General features: G+C 44.7%; 1 protein-coding gene across 2 annotated transcripts in view; it reads right to left on the bottom strand.

Moving 5' to 3' along the window:
* thada (THADA armadillo repeat containing) overlaps window positions 1–18,170 on the bottom strand; it is a 135,652-nt gene that overhangs the window by 112,985 nt on the left and 4,497 nt on the right. For both annotated transcript variants that reach the window (XM_034681583.1, XM_034681584.1), the window contains exons 6-21: window positions 18,052–18,084; window positions 17,916–17,964; window positions 16,046–16,239; window positions 15,850–15,944; window positions 15,470–15,693; window positions 14,591–15,300; window positions 14,210–14,364; window positions 13,176–13,331; window positions 12,960–13,067; window positions 12,744–12,867; window positions 12,050–12,195; window positions 11,570–11,792; window positions 11,331–11,466; window positions 11,078–11,214; window positions 10,274–10,417; window positions 8,556–8,716 (exon numbers count right to left, since the gene is read on the bottom strand). In XM_034681583.1, the coding sequence (XP_034537474.1) occupies window positions 8,556–8,716; window positions 10,274–10,417; window positions 11,078–11,214; window positions 11,331–11,466; window positions 11,570–11,792; window positions 12,050–12,195; window positions 12,744–12,867; window positions 12,960–13,067; window positions 13,176–13,331; window positions 14,210–14,364; window positions 14,591–15,300; window positions 15,470–15,693; window positions 15,850–15,944; window positions 16,046–16,239; window positions 17,916–17,964; window positions 18,052–18,084 (2,795 nt within the window). The remainder of the gene's footprint in view (window positions 1–8,555; window positions 8,717–10,273; window positions 10,418–11,077; window positions 11,215–11,330; window positions 11,467–11,569; window positions 11,793–12,049; window positions 12,196–12,743; window positions 12,868–12,959; window positions 13,068–13,175; window positions 13,332–14,209; window positions 14,365–14,590; window positions 15,301–15,469; window positions 15,694–15,849; window positions 15,945–16,045; window positions 16,240–17,915; window positions 17,965–18,051; window positions 18,085–18,170) is intronic.

Genomic DNA, 18,170 nt, shown 5'->3' with positions numbered 1-18,170 from the left:
CTATACCTCCCCTTTAGTCTAACACAACAGGTGTCATGGTCAACAAAATGCTGGAACACAGATATAAAGTGAATAATCTATTTAAGAAGATTTGTTTCTTAGACAGAGAATATTCTATTTCCACTAAAAACACAGTTGCTGATTAAACAAAAGAAGCTAATTCACTGTTAACTGCATTACCTAATCCGTCTTTTTTTCTCTAACTATGGCCGTCCTTGTGTTTTGGAGACGTCGCTCAGTCTTCAGCAAATGAGCATCAAGCTTGCACAGCGTGAGAGCAGCATGTCAGTAGCGTGACAAGTGTGTTCAAATAGGGATGCTGAGACATCCACATAATGGCCACTGTCAGTAAAACCAGCCAGTTAGTAATAGTGTTAGCAACATTATTCTAACTATACACACACATACACACACAGTGCTGTGGCAGAGTGTAAACTGGTGAGTGTGCAGCAGGTGAGGCGGCAGGGCGAGGCGGACGCAGAGCTGCACTGCCCTGTCATTACGGCTGTGGTATCACCGCCACCACTGAGCCGGCCAGGACTCGACTTAGTCAGGGGTGGCACGGAGGGCACAGGGAGGGGTGGCAGAGCCCTGAAGTACAAAGAAAAAAAAACTGTGTGAAATGGGGAAAAAAAATCCAAACAGCCCCCCTGGGACGTGGGGTCAGACGCTACATCTAAACTGACACAGACATGGACCCACAGAGGAAATACGGCTCATAGGAGGGAAACAGCAGCACGAGTGAATGAAAATGCCATTGCAGGAAGAGTAAATGAAATCAGTTATGAAGGGCTTATGCAGCCTGTTTTTGGCCACATGACATGTCATAAACTGGACTGACCCTGGAGACCCAAAGTGGACTAACTTTAACACCAAAGTAGGGACTGAGGGAACCACAGCCGTACCGAGCCCAATGACTTATCACATTGTTGGCCAGAGCGGACTCCGGCACAGGCCTGACCTCACTAGGGTAAAAATGGCAGCGACAGTCACTGTTAAGATGGCCAGTGGCTGCCGGGGTTCAGACCGCTGCGGTGCTGAGCTGGGCCGAGCCGGGCCGCGGCCTCGCCTATTTACAGCCACGCTCTCGAAGGTTCCCGTCTGTGTAACTGGTTTAAAAAGGGCAGAGCAAGCTTCCTGCGCGGCGTGGGGGAGGGTACAGGGGGGACTTTATTTAGACGTCAACTTCCTGTTTGCAAACGTGCCCGTTTCCCAGAAAAACTTCCATGTGTGGAGAGAGAAGTTTCCCAAGTCTAATTACATGTATGGCTCGGGGCCGTGACTGTGACCCAAATAGCCCAGTTCTCTCCCGAGGCTGACGGTTAGACAGCAGCACGCCGACCATGTTTGTTGTTGATGCTGCAGGAGGAAATATCAAATTCTGCTTTGCAAAGAATAAGACAAAGACAAACGTTTATTCATCTCTACTACTACTATATTTGATAAAAACCTCTAAACTGCTCTGCTCAGAAACTAGATGTAAATACAAGACTTGATCAAAGCTAGTGTGAAGCACCTAAACGTCATTCAGATTCATGTATTCATGCTAACTCCCAAAACAAGAGCTGCAGGGATTACTTCAAATAAAATGGATTGCCATCTTTACAAATATATGTATTTCTGAAGCACTAAAGCATGTGCTTGTGCCTATAAGCTACAAGATAGCAAAGTGAGCCTACTCACAGCTTTCAATGAAAAATTTCAATTTAACATAAGTGAAAGTGACAACTATGGAAGTAAAACACAGGTCTAACTATAGACAGATGTACTCCAATGAAAGAGCAATGACATTAGTCTTAACTTACACATTCAGATTCAGCATTTGTGTATTGTGCAACTGAAGTTGTGACTCTTTTTAGCCTTGTACATCTAGCATTAGCATCCATGCAGGCTGATCAGATCGAAAAAGGACTACCTTAAATATACAACAAAATGCACCTCAATGCGTCCTGAGGACAGATTGAGATCCAATCACTCATGCCACCTACCGAGATGGTCTGGGATGCATTTGTCCTCATTGGTCTGGCAGTTTGGACGCTCATGTGATCCAGCCAGGCCAATGATCATGTGGAATAACAGACCATCCATCTCGGGTATAAGACTGATTAAATACGTCTTTACTGTGTTTCATGGGAATTGTATTTTTAAATGTACTTCTCGTGTCATTCCAGCATGTGAATACATAGTTCATGCATTACATTAAAGTGTGCATAAAAGTAAAGAAGGGAACATTCATTTTGATTTTTGAATATAGGACGATCCTGTGCTGAGGTGGAGAGAGATTTAGCTCAAGTCAGGGATGTGACAGATGAAAAGTTGATCAGAGTTTATAATAAAACAGTGCTGATACAGATGATTTATAGAGGACAGGAGCAGATATAACGGGGATCGTGTCAGGAGATGAGACCCACGGTGAGCTCATTATTATCATAATGCAGCATGGCGGGGATACAGACGTTTATAACAAAGATCTATGGGTTATTAATCGCACATCATTTTGTCTTTTTTTCACTGTTAACAGAGACTCAGTGTGTCAATAGTGTATTTGGATACAGAGCAGGAGGGTGAGGTCTGATCGTAAGTGGTCACTGGATATACATTTGGAGAGGCTCAATACTACAAAGTGTTAACAATTTTAGTCCATCTGTCCACTCATGATCGGATCACCCAGGAGGCATGTTAATACCCCTTTGTCTGGATTTTGCCTTCATTTGTTGACTTCTGTTTGGTATTTTAATTTGTTTTATGTATGTAAACTATGCCCTTGTGCAAACAGTGCATTCGTAAATGTTTGTGATTGGTCAGATGATGCAAACTCTGCAGCTTGTCTGTGAACATTAATGTCTATATGAGGAAACTCTGAATTAACCTAACAACAGTCGACTCAAGGCTCTCGAAGCTCTCCCTGCCAAGCTGTGCCAAATAAACTCCAGAACTGACCGGCGACTTTGGTGGGCTGACACACACAAACACATGCTGTCAGGATGTTAAAGAACTGATTCTTCCTTTTTTCATTGTGTCACTAAGGTGCCAGCTATGACAGAAGCAACTGTTACCATGCCAACAAGGATGTAACACAGGACGCTGGCAGAGGGCAGCGGGAGGTGTTGGACGGGTACTGGTTTTGGAAAGAAACACACACACACACACACACACACACACACACACACACACACACACACACACACACACACACACACACACACACACACACACACACACACACACACACACACACACACACACACACACACACACACACACACACACACACAAACACACTGTTCACATGTTCACATCACTGCGGTAGGGCAGAATGACCGCAAACACTCAGCCAGACCCAACTTTCCAAACACACAGCAACAATGACAGTTAATGCTAAAACACACAACTACTGCCAACACACACACACACACACACACAACCGTTAACGTGAATATACACACTGTTGATGCCAACACACTCTGTTCACGAAGCATGGAACTGATGACGAGTGGATGAAAAAGAGAAATCGATGCGGTGACACAGAGAGGACGGGAGTTCAGAGTTTCCTCAGCACACTTTATGTCATTGGTTATGTAATAAGACTCATTGCCTTGGTTACCACAGTGGACACCACGGTATCCATGGTATCATCATCAATTATCACTCCAGGACTCCATGGTTATGACTTTGTACTATTTCTGTAATGACTGTTTATATGGTGTAACTCTGAATCCATCTGTTTGAGTGTAAATACTGATGGAGTGATGACAACCTATAATGAGCCACCAATGAGAAACTGACCAACAAGCTATGACGTGCCAAACTGAGCTGCATACAAGTTATTTTTTACAGGTTCGTTTTAACAGGCGCTTAGCAGCTTCCATCAGTGCCCATTCAGATTGGCTTAGCACAAAGACTAAGAACAGCTAGCCAGGGTCTAAATGGTCTCAATAAAATCCTCCTCCAAGCACCTCTAAGGGCCTGTGTCCGCAGAAGCACCTCTAAGGGCCTGTGTCCATAAAAGCACCTCTAAAGCCCAAGATCCACAGGATGCGTCGCGTTACGTTACGGCTGCGCCGCGCACGTCGCAGCAAATAGGTTCCCATTCAAGTCAATGCTCTAGAGTCCACAGGGCGCGCTGCGGCGCGTCTCAGCTCCGTCTCTGGAGCGTTCCGCCGCGCCGCTCTGCCAGAGATACGCGGGGAGTCTATTTTCGCCGCTCCCCGCGCCCAGCACGCGTCAATCGACACAGAAATGATCGAACTATCCCGGAAGTCAGGCACGAGGATCGTATGCAACATCCGCTCACTTTCAAAATAAACACCATGTGCAAACACAAGATCGTAAATTTCACCACTTCTTCAACATTACGTCATAACCTGTGGCATCGGGCCAGACGTCAGTCTCAAAAGATATCCAACACCATGGACGAGGAAAAGTTTATACTGTGTTGTTCTCGCGCGTTTTGGAGTTCTCGAGGGATCTTGAGTTTCCTGCTCTGGAGTGCGCGCCGCTCCAAACACGCATCCTATGGACCAGGGCGAAAGCCCCGGGACGGAGCAGAGCCGTGTCGCAGCCGTAACGCGGCGCACACGCATCCTGTGGATTCCCCGAGTGAGGGCCTGTGTCCACAGGAGCACCTCTAAGGGCCTGTGTCCACAGAAGCACCTCTAAGGGCCTGGGTCGTTAAAAGCCCCTCTAAGGGTCTGTGTCCACATAAGCACCTCTAGGGACTGTAGGCTGATTTATACTTCTGCGTCTCCCCTACGCATCTCCCCTACGCATCTCCCCTACGCAGCAGGGGCTGATGCGAACATGAGCCCCACATACTTGTGCATCGGTGTGTCTGTGTCGCGCAGCAATTCTCCACCGAAACGCATGAGGGCAGTGTGCTCTCTCTGATAGCCGGTCGCCTGCTTCCGGTCCCGCTACAATCTCTGTTTACTTTTCCACAGAGATTCAGAGCGTGTTATGTTAATCTACAGCTGATACATGTTGCTGTTCATCATTAGGGATGGGTACCTTTCACATTTGAACCGATACGGTACCAATACCCGGTACCTGGGAATCGGTACCGGTACTCAACGGTACCAATTTTCGGTACTTTTTTGGGTTTATGTGGTAATAAATGTTAATTTAAAAAAAAATCTCAAATTTGTATAATTTAACATATTTATTTAATTTAACATGAAATGAACAGAAACAGGATTATATAGGTGATTAGATATATTAGCTGACACGTGCTCGTGGTGTCTAGTTGCTCTTTCGGGAGTTTATCAATGAACACATGAATGCCTGCGGACGGGAAAAAGTCAGTTCTCTGTCTCTTTATAATAACAGGACACACAACTTGTTTGGCATTTGGCTATCACACAGGAACGGTTATAAACAGGGCAGGTAGTCGGGGCGAGAGGGTCAGTCTCAACCGTAGACTGTGTAAAATACTTAATCCTCGTGCAGCTCTGTCTTGATTTGAGTGCGCGCGCCTGTCAGCTGCAGGCTCCGTTTGGCGTGCTTCCGCGCAGATGCAGAGAGCAGAGAGCAGAGACGTCCACCCGATCAGTCTCAAACTTTATTACAGGGCGAAAGTATGGAAACTTGCCTCCTCTTCTAATCCTTAAGAGTCACAGGGATGCGTTCAGGTACCGAAACATGGTACCGTTTGATTTTACGTGAGTCGGTACTCGGTAGTACCGACGGAATTTGGTCGGTACCTATAAAAGTACCGAATTCGGTACCCATCCCTATTTATCATACAGACATGATTACATAAAAAATAGAGAGGAGGAGATGAAATACACGGCCGATGTGCAGCCGATGTCCAGGATCCCCGAAGTGCTGTAAATGCGGGAAAGACAATGCCACCGAGCGGACCAATCACAGAGCTTGCAGTCCGCGTCGGCTCTACGGGCTGTTACATTTTGGAGGAGGTGCACGTCAGCTACGTGCGTAGGCCTCGGCGTAGGTACGGGAGTTACACGGACCCCGGCGTAGGGTACGCCGTTGATTCAACACAGAAGTATAAATCAGCCTTGTGTCCACAGAATCACCTCTAGGGACTGTGTCCACAGAAGCACCTCTAAGGGCCTGTGTCCACAGAAGCACCTCTAGGGACTGTGTCCACAGAGGCACCTTTAGGACCTGTGCCCACATAAGCACCTCTAAGGCCTGTGTCCACAGAAGCACCTCTAGGGCCTGTGTCCATAGCACCTCTAACGGCCTGTGTCCACAGAAGCAACTCTGGGGCCTGTGTCCACAGAAGCAACTCTAGGGCCTGTGTTCACATAAGCATCTATAAAGGCCTTTGTCCACATAAGCCCCTCTAAGGGCCTGTGTCCACATAACACAAAGATTGCTGGCAGGTTCAAGTGTTAGTCATGTTTCTATAATCACTTTTGCTAGCATAGCATTGCCTTTGTGAATGGGTCTACTTAAGTTTATTTGATACATTTTTGATTTTATTTCATTTCCTTCTAGCAGGGGGCATTAGGCTGCAAAGGGAAGTGCCTCTGGAAGTTACTAAATAGACCTACAACCAATCAGAGTTATGCAGCTTCTGACGTAGCCAGGAGCAACATAATTTTTTTGTTAATAGTTGTAATGTTAGTTTTTCTTTAAAGGCTGTAATAGCAGATTCAACAGACCACCCTACACAAAGAAGCCACCTTTGATGTTTCAAAAAGGCTGCTACAGCTGTCATTACAGAGCAGTCTCTTTTTGTCTCTTTTCTGATCATTTCTGTGAGAGAGAGCAGCAGAGACAACATCATTGCCTTTTTAGAAAGTTTGATTTGTAATTTAAATGGATGCACAAAAAGAACAGAGGACTAGTAGCTGGATGCAAAACTTTTCCTTTTTCCTCCTGACCCCTACACCCAGATTTGATCATTGGCTAAGAACAAGTACCCCCTCCCATACAGAGCTATTTTTAAAATGGTTACCTTGTGCTAGCATAAAATATCAAGGATTTTCTGAAAGCACTGAACAATTTTGTTTGTCATTGTTACATAAATATATCAGGAACCTGTTTATTTTTTGGGAGGAGGGTCTAATAAACTACAATACGACCATTAGAGTGACGGGTGTGCTAATATTAAGCTATCTTCAGGGCCCTTGATTATATCTTTGCACAAATACACTCCAGCTTCTCAAAATGCTGCAGGGAAAGAACTATGACTATCAAAATATGTGGCTCACCATCCCTCAAACAAAGAAAACACACATTCAGCACATGATCCAGTGTGATACTTCCTACTTTCTCTCTCAGGAGTGAACTTCATGGTCAACAAGCAAACACAAACACCTCCCTGTACCCCCTACACAGACAAACACAGCCTGTGTCTGGTACCCTTGTTATTAGGGATGTTCACATGCTGAACCACTCAGACGACTATTCCTGTGTGAGTGTGCCCGTGTGTTTGTGTGTATGTGGGAGTGTGTTGTTTGCAGCGCTCCATGTTTTCCTGCCGGCAGTGGAAGTGATTTGGAAAGAATGCAGTGGAAAGGGAGGGGCGTCGCGGCCGTTAAACCAGCAGGGTCGGGCCTCAAATGAAAGCGCGGCGCTAACGAGGGCGGATGCTAATTGAAGAGCCTCCCAGCGTGGAGTCACAAACACACAAACACAAACATATTCACATCATTCTCAGATACAGCACATGCGCAAACATTTCACAAAACAAAATATGACACTGCAGATGTTAATGAATTGTAGGGGTGATTATTTGTGCATGTCAGGGGTCATCTCTCTTTCAGGTGAAGGTGGCAGGCCGTTATTAATTTAGCTAGTTAGCCATCCCATCCCAAAAACGTAGTTCACAGCAGTACTATTAGTGATGAGATGGATCAGAGAAGGGGATACAGACGTTTGCAAGAACCTCTGTCAGATATGCAATGCACAACATGCACGATGGGAGCAGTGATGAGACATTTTTAAAATGGTAGTGCTTAATTTCATCGCTTCACCACTCTTAAACCTGGCCCCCTTTCTTACATAATGTGGGGTCTAAATGTCCTATAGATATAAAATATTGTTGACTGCTTCATTCAATTACTTCAGTCAGCAATCTTAGTCCATCAACAGAAACAGTGATATTATCTTTAAGAGCATATGACATGCTGTTCTACTGCTGTCTTAGTTAGTTTTCTTTGTCTGCTTATTGTGTGCTACACAAATATTGCACTGGCAATAAACTCATGGTTTAAAACACCCAAACACTAATGAAATCATTGGTTTTGATCAAGACAGCTCCACTGTTTTCCAATGTTTTAGTCATAAAATTTGGAATTTGGTGTCAATGGAGTCTGGTGGCTGTTAAGACAGCAATGTAAAAGCTGTTTCTGATTTAAAAAGTAAACACATCTTCCTCTACCATCTATCTTTGTATCTCCTAATGCTGATCTCTTATACCTCTGCTCACCTCACACTACATTGTGAATTTGGGAACTACACACTGCAGAACTCATTCAGTACACAGCGTTTAAAAATGATGATGGAAACTACTGTTCAAGGTAATACCAGTAAGGGGATGAGAGTGGGTTCCTGTGTGTGTGTTTAGAACTTCAGTATCTCACCTGCTCCTCTGTGATGAGTCCTGTGTGTGTGTCAGCATCTCTATTGTTGTAGTGCAGCGGCAGACTCTGGCACAGCTGTCCCAGCAGCATGGCCACCTCCTTCATGCTCCGCCAGCAACACACCAGCACCATCTGAGCTGTCACCCTGTAGCCCTCACCACCTGCAGACAACACACACACACACACACACACACACACACACACACACACACACACACACACACACACACACACACACACACACACACACACACACACACACACACACACACACACACACACACAAAAAGGGGAATAAAAATGTTAGTCATTTTCTGGTTTATTACCCAACAAGTTATACACTAATTGTTCTGTTATGTAATGTACCGTGGGACCATGTTACCGACTTAGAGTTCAGTGGAAACTAAAGGAAGTCACAGTTTTCTACATTGTGTTGTTTATGTTGAGTACCCCCACCCCACACACACACTCACACATTGTACAGAGCCATTCATATCCCTCTTCCCTGTGAGGTTACAGTATTTTAGTTCAGCATTTTATAAGATTCCTAGAAGTTTGGGATTGTGCACCACAAAAGTGAGGTCAAACACTGCCCCCATCAGCACATCAGTGGTACTGCACACACAAACAATGATTTACCTGTCTCTAGAATTCAACACTGGTTAAAAAGAGTATCTACAGAGACAAAACGGACAATTTTAACAGGCAATCCTATACCCAAATGAAACAAACTCTAATAGACGTGTTAACAGTAGAGGTGAAGTGCCTTCATTTGCTTTTTTTCATCTTTAAATGCTTCACATCCCTGGAATCCTACTTGAAGTCCAATCAGACACAGACACTGACATGCAGTGGTGGAGGCAAAGCTCCATGTTTTTTTGTTTTTTTTTAATTTCTTAAATTTGAATTTACTGCATCATTTCCACTGGAACAGAAACAAAATCAATCATCTTCCAGTTTCCTAGTTAATGTCAATATCCATCATCTTCATCATTATCAGTGCCTTTGTCATCTACATCATAGACTAAATTTAAACCAATGTCAGAGCCCATCTGCATCAACATTTGTCATTATTTGAAAACGAGAGGCCATACATGCCTCTGGGAATAGATGCCAACTTTTCAATAATTCGGTAGTCGCTGTAATTTCTGTTCATTACATCCCCAAACATTCATCTGTTTGTACCAATAAGTAGTTTAACAGTAGATACCATGTAAAAATGCAAAATTTGTCAGACGATCTTTCCTCCAGAGAAAGAGAGAGAACTACAAGCAAATTGTTCCTTTGTTGAAAGGAGGTCTGATTGATCATTTCTGCAGCATTCCAAGAAGTTGGGAAATCTAACCACTGATGGGCTTTTGCAACACAGCGTCAAGCAGATTTGTCGCTCAAGTTGAAATTTTTGATCTAGAGCAGAATGTTAGCTGCACTTGCATGAACATTATCTATTTATAAATATAAATCATCAACAGATCGCTGCTGATGAGAGTCGGGATGTCATCACAACGCTGTGTGTTCCACCTGCTTTTGCTCTCCATACATGATTGATCAAATATACTTGGACTCCAAACTAATGGAAACCAGCATTTCCCATGCTGAAAATCCAGCCCCTGGCTACAGATTCTACACTTTTAAGTAGATGCTATATCTAGAGCTTAGATTGAGTCTAAGAATGTTTTCTGTGTAGTGTTTATCACCATCTATACATTAAAACTCACCTGTGTTTAGTGAGGGTGTGTGTGTTGGTGTGGGTGTGTGACCATCTTCGGGGTGTGTGTCAAGCTCCCTGGCACTTGTGAAGAAGTCATTGGTGTCTCTGGGTTGAATCTCCTGCAGGATCCTCTGCAGACCTGCAGATGTTTCTATACAAACACAAACAAACAAACACACACAAGATGCTGCATTCGTTTCAAATAACTGTCTCAATAGTTTATTTGTAAAGTTCCACAACTGAACCAGTACAAATATCCTGTTAATATTTGTATTTGATAGTATTTACTGGAATACAATCTGGGCCGAAACATCTTTAACTTTACAAAAATTCTAATAAATATGTAAAAATGTTGGATTGTTTCCTTAAACTGACCCACAGTGTTCTTTTAACTCAAAGACTGCTCAATCAAATCTAGCATGATCATATCACGATAGGCTTTGTGAAGACAGGCAATATTGTATGGTTTAACAGGACAATGCAATATAGGATAAGATAATTCGTCCCACAAAGGGGACATTTTTGAGGAAGAGAGAAAAAGAGGAGTGATGAAACTTGTGATTTATGCTCCAACTTGTTCTGTGCAATCTGTGTTTTCACCATCAAAGTCAGAAATGTCTCTTTTTGGAATAATGATGGTAATGTTTGTTAATTCAAACAGGATTCAAAAGATGTAAGGGTTTGGTAAATGTGACTTGGAACACACGCACATACATTTAACTTTATATATCATTTTAGGAATATAAGGTTAAGATAGGAACAGGAAAGTGTGTGTGGTAAAGCCTGAAGACAGGCTGAGAAACCTGCAGACCTGAGTCAGTGTCCATGGGGATGAGTCCTTCTGGAGAGGAGCTCTGGACTACTGGTGAAACAACATCGGACATCCTGTAGCACACGGCGATCAGCTCTGACACCATACATCTCCACTGCTCAGTGTGCCTCAGACCCCTAAAAAGATCCAAAAACACACAGCAGTTGTACTGAAGCAAACATGCAAACAGCAGAGATTAAATGGAAGCATGTTTGTTAAGTTGTGTGTGTGTTGTTGTGCTTCATGTGCTCACACAGTGTTGAGATGCTGCAGGACAGCAGTGATGCAGTGCGCTCTGCCGTACAGGGGAAAGGAAGCAGCAGCCTGCAGAAGTGATGACTCAGCCCTCGACACCTCTGATTTCAGACAGTCCAACAAGAACTGAATCACTGAGGACAAAAACACAAAAACACCCTTAGACCTGACATGTAACGTTTCATCCACCCAACACACACACACAGTGTATATTAGTGCGTTACATTCCCATCGTACCAGCCAGCGTGTTGAGCTCCATGATGTCTGTCCCATAAGTCTGAGGTGGCAGGAAGGAAGAATCAATGCCTTGCTCATGGGCGCAGAGTTGCAGACCCTGGCACAAGTGCGGCTGCTGCAGCAGCAGGTTGAGGAGGTGAGCAGCTGTGACGCTGTCGAAGGGCTTCGTGCTGGTACTGAGGTCCAGAGCAGCCTGAAGGACACAACGCATCCTCTCCGGCACCTGCAGTCATAGAGAGCAAAACAGAGCAGCAAACCTCTGTATAAATAAAATGATCACACTTTACCTTTAAACAGTAGTTTGGTAATTTTAAACCTTGGCACAAATAAATAGATACTCAAATCTTCAATTGTGGGATTGGTTTTGGATTTAGCCTAATGGATAAGTTGCTTGCCTCTATAGCACAAAACAAAAACTGTTTTCATCAAATCAACTTTTTGTTAGTTGGTTATTTAAGAGCTGTGATTTAGCCTGTTTACCTCAAGTCCTACAGCTGATGGGGGAAGTTCCCGTAGTAATGTTGAGGCCAGCTGTTTGACTTCCAGAAAGTTGCTGGCGACACAGTAGAGGACATTCTGAGCATGTGCAGAGGTCACCACTTCCCCGAGGGCAAACACATCAGGGCCTGAGGAAAAAAGAGAGCGGGGAGGTGAAGACACACGGCCAAAACATGAGGTTCTCTGTATCACTATTATATGAAGATTGTAGAAGTGAGTGTTAATGCTGAGCCTTTCAAAATGCTGTTTTAACCTGTATCTGTTGTAGGGCACAGAGAGACGACCATTCCATACAGATTGTTAAAAATTGTGTCTTACTTTCTATACGAAAATCTTACACTCAGTTTGGTTGGATCTTAAAGTTTATCAAATGGCAAAATGAATGCAACAACAGAAAGAGATTCATTGTTTTGATCTCCAACCAGAAATACAAAGTACACATAAATAATAAAAAATAAGAAAGTATTTAATAGAAGTGCAAAAACATAAAACAGCATTAGCCTGTGATTTACTTTTTGTGGAAAAGACGATAAAATGTAAACAGAAAGGGTCATGCTATAATAAATAAATAAATAAATAAATAAATGACCCTTTTTTTAAATGATTTTGGAAGATGGACATTTCTTAAAGTATATAAACAGTATCAAATAGAGCATCTGGTGATTGTTGGGGGTACCTGTGCAGAAGGTAAATATCTGTCCTAGCAGACACAGCAAATGGAGAGACATCAGGCATTTAGAGAAGGACGCTCCAGGAAGCAAAACCTTCAACAGACTCCCACACAGCCAGCACAGGAACTCCTACATCACATATCACACACACAGAGTTCTGTCATTCATCTTATCAAAACTAAATAATCATGAAGGCCTCTGCTTTATACTCCATGTTGTACCTTGTATAGGTGAAGTGTGTGTTGGTCTCTGTGTCTCTGCTCCTCGTCTCTCTCTTGGATCAGCCTCTTCTGCAGCAGCACAGTGCTGTCCTTCATTCGACACAGCAGCTGTTCAAAAAAACATTTCAGGTTCTTACAGTGACGGTTTAAAATGTGGATGTGAATCAATATAAGAAATCATTCAACATCAAAGATAATCCAGGGTGATTGGCTGACCTTCTTCAGCAGGCTGACTGTCTGCTGCCTGATGCCTGGAGACTGACTGTTGAGATTCGGCGGCAGGAAGTGCCGAATCAGGTCCATTTCCTGTGAGGTCAGGACTTCCGTGCTGCGGTGGCTCTCACATACTAACCCCAGAGCATCCATCCTTACCTGAGCAGGAGGGTTAAAGACACATTAATATAGACACATGTAAGGAAACATAAAGTGGTCAGGCATCCCTGTTTTGATTACAGATGGAGAGCATCTCTCCTGCTCTTGCGACTTTGCACTGGCTTCCAGTCGAGTTCAGGATTGAGTCTAAGGGTCTTTGTTTTTGTCTTTGTTCGTTTTGTAAGCTTTATAAACAGCCTCTTCCCTTCAGTACTTCTCCAAACTCCTCCAAGCACCAGTGCCTCCCATGAGCTCTCAGGTCATGTGACCAGCTGCTTCTGGCTGTTCCTAACTCCAGGTAAAAGGGAAATGACACCATTTTTAAGTCTAGACTGAAAAACACTTGTTTTTTCAGGCTTTTCATTGTCCCTGAGATTCCCCCATTTCATGTTTCCCCTCATTCATTCGCTTTCCTTTTTTGCTTTTACCATGTTATGTTAATTTATTGTTTTATATCATCATATTGTACATCACTTTGGTCAAGAATGGTTGTTTTAAATGTGCTTTAAAATGAACACATGATTTGATTTGATCTGAAAACACAAAACATAATTTGCTGTGTTAGTCAACCTCTTGCGCTTCAAGTCCAATCAAGCCATAACTCAGGACTTAAGGTTAGAACTTAAGTGAAAATTCAATTCATATTGAAGTCTTATAAATTAAAGAGACAGTGCAACTAACAACACTCAAACTGTCCTCTAACTTCTAACGCAGGGTGGGAAGGAATTTCACTAGCATCAAACACTTCCTCGCTAACAGCATTAGCATTTCATAGCTTGACACAATATGATACAAGAGGAATACATTTTTAGATGACATCACTGGTAGCCAATCAAAAAGGCCTTTTCTAAATTTTGGGAAAAAAAGATGATACTCACTTGGTCATGTTTGTGTATGAGAGCTTGTTGGAGCAGAGGAAGGGGCACCAGACCTCCCCACAGACCCTCTTCTGTAGGAGGAACAACACCCTGAGCTCTGGCTGCTCGCAAACACGTCATCAGAGCTCCTAGAGCTCCTCTGCTGCCTGATGGACCTGACAAAGAGGTAAACACAGTGTTTATAGAGCCGGTTCTACATCCTGCAAACTGTGTTAAAGAAAGTGACGAACAGCCTGTTGGGTTTTGCTGTTTTTTAACCTTTCTTCCCTCGAGATGTTTGAGCGACAGAGACTTTTGTGAAGCTAACATTTAATGAGAATAAGAAGAAAAGACGAAACATGTCTGTGGATGTGTTTGTCTTTGCTGATCTCAGTGTATCACCTGTGCTGCAGGGCGGTGTGTCCTGCAGGGCCTGCACCATGTGAGCCAGACTGGAGGGGCTGCAGCGGAGCAGCTTCGGCAGGAAGTAGTCCAGGATGTATGTGGTCTGATCCAGTCTGGCCCGGCACAGAACCTGAAGCAGGGGTGTCACCCAGGTCTGGTGCCAGCCCTCCATCCAGTCCTCCTCTGCAGCAGTCTCACCAGTCAGCTCGGTCTTGTGGCTGACAAAGAGCCGCTCCAGCAGGTCGCTGGCATATGGAGCCAGATTCTGATCCCCCATCAGGCCCAGCAGGCGTGAAGGCAGCTGGGGCTGAATCTCCAGTAGGTACATAGCCCCGTAGAGCTCCACCAGACAGCCCAGCGAGCCGTACTTCCCCCTCATGTGCCACTCCAGTCCCAGCAGGCTGTGTGTGAGCTCGATGATGTATGGGTCCCTGCTGGGGTCAGACGTGGGCCGGTTAGTGCGCTGGTGGAGCACAAGGAGGTTACGGAACAGGGTGCGGGTTTGGTGGCGGACCCCGTCCAGCGGGTGCTCCCAGTGGGAGTAGATGTGCTCCAGCAGGTGTTGCTGTAGCTCTGATTCTCCTCTGAGGGACTGCTGGAGGAGAGGAGGGCAGGGCTGCAGCTCCCCATGAAAACAGTCCAGGGCAGCACTGCTCCATAGAGTCAGAACCCGAGCCACCACCATGGCTGTGCTGGACTCCTTGATACTACAGCGAAATAAAACAACAGACATTCAGATATCATTGTTTCTATCATTTAAATTGTTCTGCAGAAGAATGTCTTGTTTTAAAGACAATTTTCTATAGCTATCAGCCCCACATGATGAACAGGTAATTAGTCTGGAGGACTGCACATGCATCAATGAAGCAGACCTACCTGACATCCAGACCCAGCAGTGTGTTAGGGACCAGCAGCAGCAGCTGTTCCCACTGTGGCCCCGGCAGAGATCGCTTCCAGCTCAACATGGCCAGAGCTCCATGACACAGATACAGAGAGACACCCGGTGGACGACCACGTGAACACAGACCCTCACACCTCAGCTTCAACCACTGAGGAGCCGAGTCCAAACCCTGAGTTGAGCTGCACAACAGACTGTTAACCTGAATGATGAACAAAAAGATCACAGCTTTTTGATCTAGGTTGTATTTGGGGTTTTTGTGTTGCATATTAAGGAATATTCTAATTTTCAAGATTATTTTATGTTTAGCAAATCTATTTGAGAACAAAAAATGATGAATACTTCTTTCTTCACTCACCACAGAAGCGACTTCATCCCCATAGCCCATCACAGACCTGATCAGTAAAACCACAGCCATGCCGGCTGTACTCTGAACTGATTGGATGAACTCCTCTACACATGGAGGCACACATAGGAAGACTCAGGTGAGAGGGAAAACAACATTTGTGGTTTACTCTTTCTTTTTACACTTATAAACGAATGCTGCTCCTTACCGTTAGTGAGGATGTGTGTGTAGCAGCCCAGCAGGCTGCTCAGTGTGTCCTCCAGCGTGCGGGGACTCTGTTCAGCCTGCAGGGAGACGCTGATGCTCTCCTGGGATCTCTGGATCACCAGCATGGAGGTCTTCACTGCAGCCAGGCAGGAGTGCATGAGCTGAGCCTGGGCTATGTGACGTCCTGCTAGACCACTGGAAGGACAGCAGGGGGCGACAGAGACACAGGTGTTACTATGGGATGCTTCCCTAATGTTTCAACCTTACTGATAGGACTAAGCTATCGCAACAGAATGTGATGATAATGAAGCTGAAAAGCTTACTTGCCTTTAACAACAGACATTGTGATGCAAAACTATGTAAACACTCCTATATTTCATGCATTTATATTTCATGCAGTCCAAACTACACTGCTCAAAAAATAAAGGGAACACTTAAACAACCCATCCTAGATCTCGATTAATGAAATATTCCAGTTGAAAATCTTTATTCATTACAAAGTGGAATGTGTTGTGAACCAATTAACATAAAAAGATCAATGGAAATCAAAATTGTTAACCCATGGAGGTCTGGATTCAGAATCATACTCAAAATCAAAGTGGAAAATCAGATCACAGGCTGATCCAACTTCTGTGGAAATTCCTCAAGACAATTCAAAATGAGAGTCCTGGACAGTCTGTGGTGCGACGTGGCGTTGGTGGATGGAACGAGACATGATGCCCCAGAGGTGCTCTGTTGGATTCAGGTCTGGGGAACGGGCAGGCCAGTCCATAACATCAATGCCTTCATCATGGAGGAACTGCTGACACACTCCAGCCACATGAGGTCGGGCACTGTCATGCATCAGACGGAACCCAGGACCCACTGCCCCAGCATATGGTCTTACAATGGGTCTGAGGATCTCATCCCGGTACTTAATGGCAGTCAGGGTACCTCTGGCTAGCACATGGAGGTCTGTGCGGCTATCCAAGGATGTGCCTCCCCAAACCATCACTGACCCACCGCCAAACCGGTCATGCTGGAGGATGTTGCAGGCAGTAGAACGTTCTCCACGGCGTCTCCAGACTCTGTCACGTCTGTCACATGTGCTCAGTGTGAACCTGCTCTCATCCGTAATGAGCACAGGGGGCCAATGGCGAATCTGCCAATCCTTGTGTTCTCTGGCAAATGCCAATCGGTAAGCATGGTGTTGGGCTGTGAGCGCAGGCCCCCCATGTGGACGTCTGGCCCTCATACCACCCTCATGGAGTCTGTTTCTCACAGTTTGAGCAGACACATGCACATTAGTGGCCTGCTGGAGGTCATTTTGTAGGGCTCTGGCAGTGCTCCTCCTGTTCCTCCTTGCACAAATGAGCAGATAGCGGTCCTGCTGCTGGGTCGTTGTCCTCCTACGGCCCCCTCCATGTCTCCTGGTGTACTGGCCTGTCTCCTGGTATCTCCTCCATGCTCTTGACACTGTGCTGGGAGACAGCAAACCTTCTTGCCACAGCATGCATTGGAGTGCCACCCTGGATGAGCTGCACTACCTGAGCAACTTCTGTCGGTCGCAGACACCGCTGCATGCTACCTCTAGTGGTGAGGGCACTGGTAAAATGCAAAAGTGACCAAAAATCAGGCAGAAAGGATGAGGACAGGGAAATGGTCTGTGGCCTCCACCTGCAGAACCATTCCTTTATAGGGGTTGTCTTTCTTATTGCCCCTCATTTCCAACTGTTGTCTGTTCCATTTGCACAACAGCAGGTGAAATTGATGAATTGAAGTGTTGCTTCCTAACTGGACAGGTTGATATTACAGAAGTGTGATTGATTTGGAGATACATTGTAATTTTTAAGTGTTCCCTTTATTTTTTTGAGCAGTGTACTTTTACACACCTGTTTTGTTGAAGGTATTCACTCAATCCCTTGTGAAGAAACTGCAACACTAAAGAGAGAATACAGTCAATAAGAGGCTTTTCTAACAATCAGATATTCCTCACTTTCAATTTCATTAAATAAGTTTAATGCTTACCTTCAGGCAGCAGTTTGTTGATGCATCTCTCACCTGCAGTGCCAAAGAAGAAGTTATTTATCTCAACAACAGGCGGAAAGATTTATATGCAGATCAGAATAAATCTGCAGAGAGACAGT

The sequence above is a fragment of the Notolabrus celidotus genome, chromosome 4 (assembly GCF_009762535.1).
Source record: "Notolabrus celidotus isolate fNotCel1 chromosome 4, fNotCel1.pri, whole genome shotgun sequence".
NCBI classification, from domain to species: domain Eukaryota; kingdom Metazoa; phylum Chordata; class Actinopteri; order Labriformes; family Labridae; genus Notolabrus; species Notolabrus celidotus.
The sequence above is the reverse complement of the archived record's forward strand: the minus strand, read 5'-3'. Positions and strand labels throughout refer to the sequence as shown.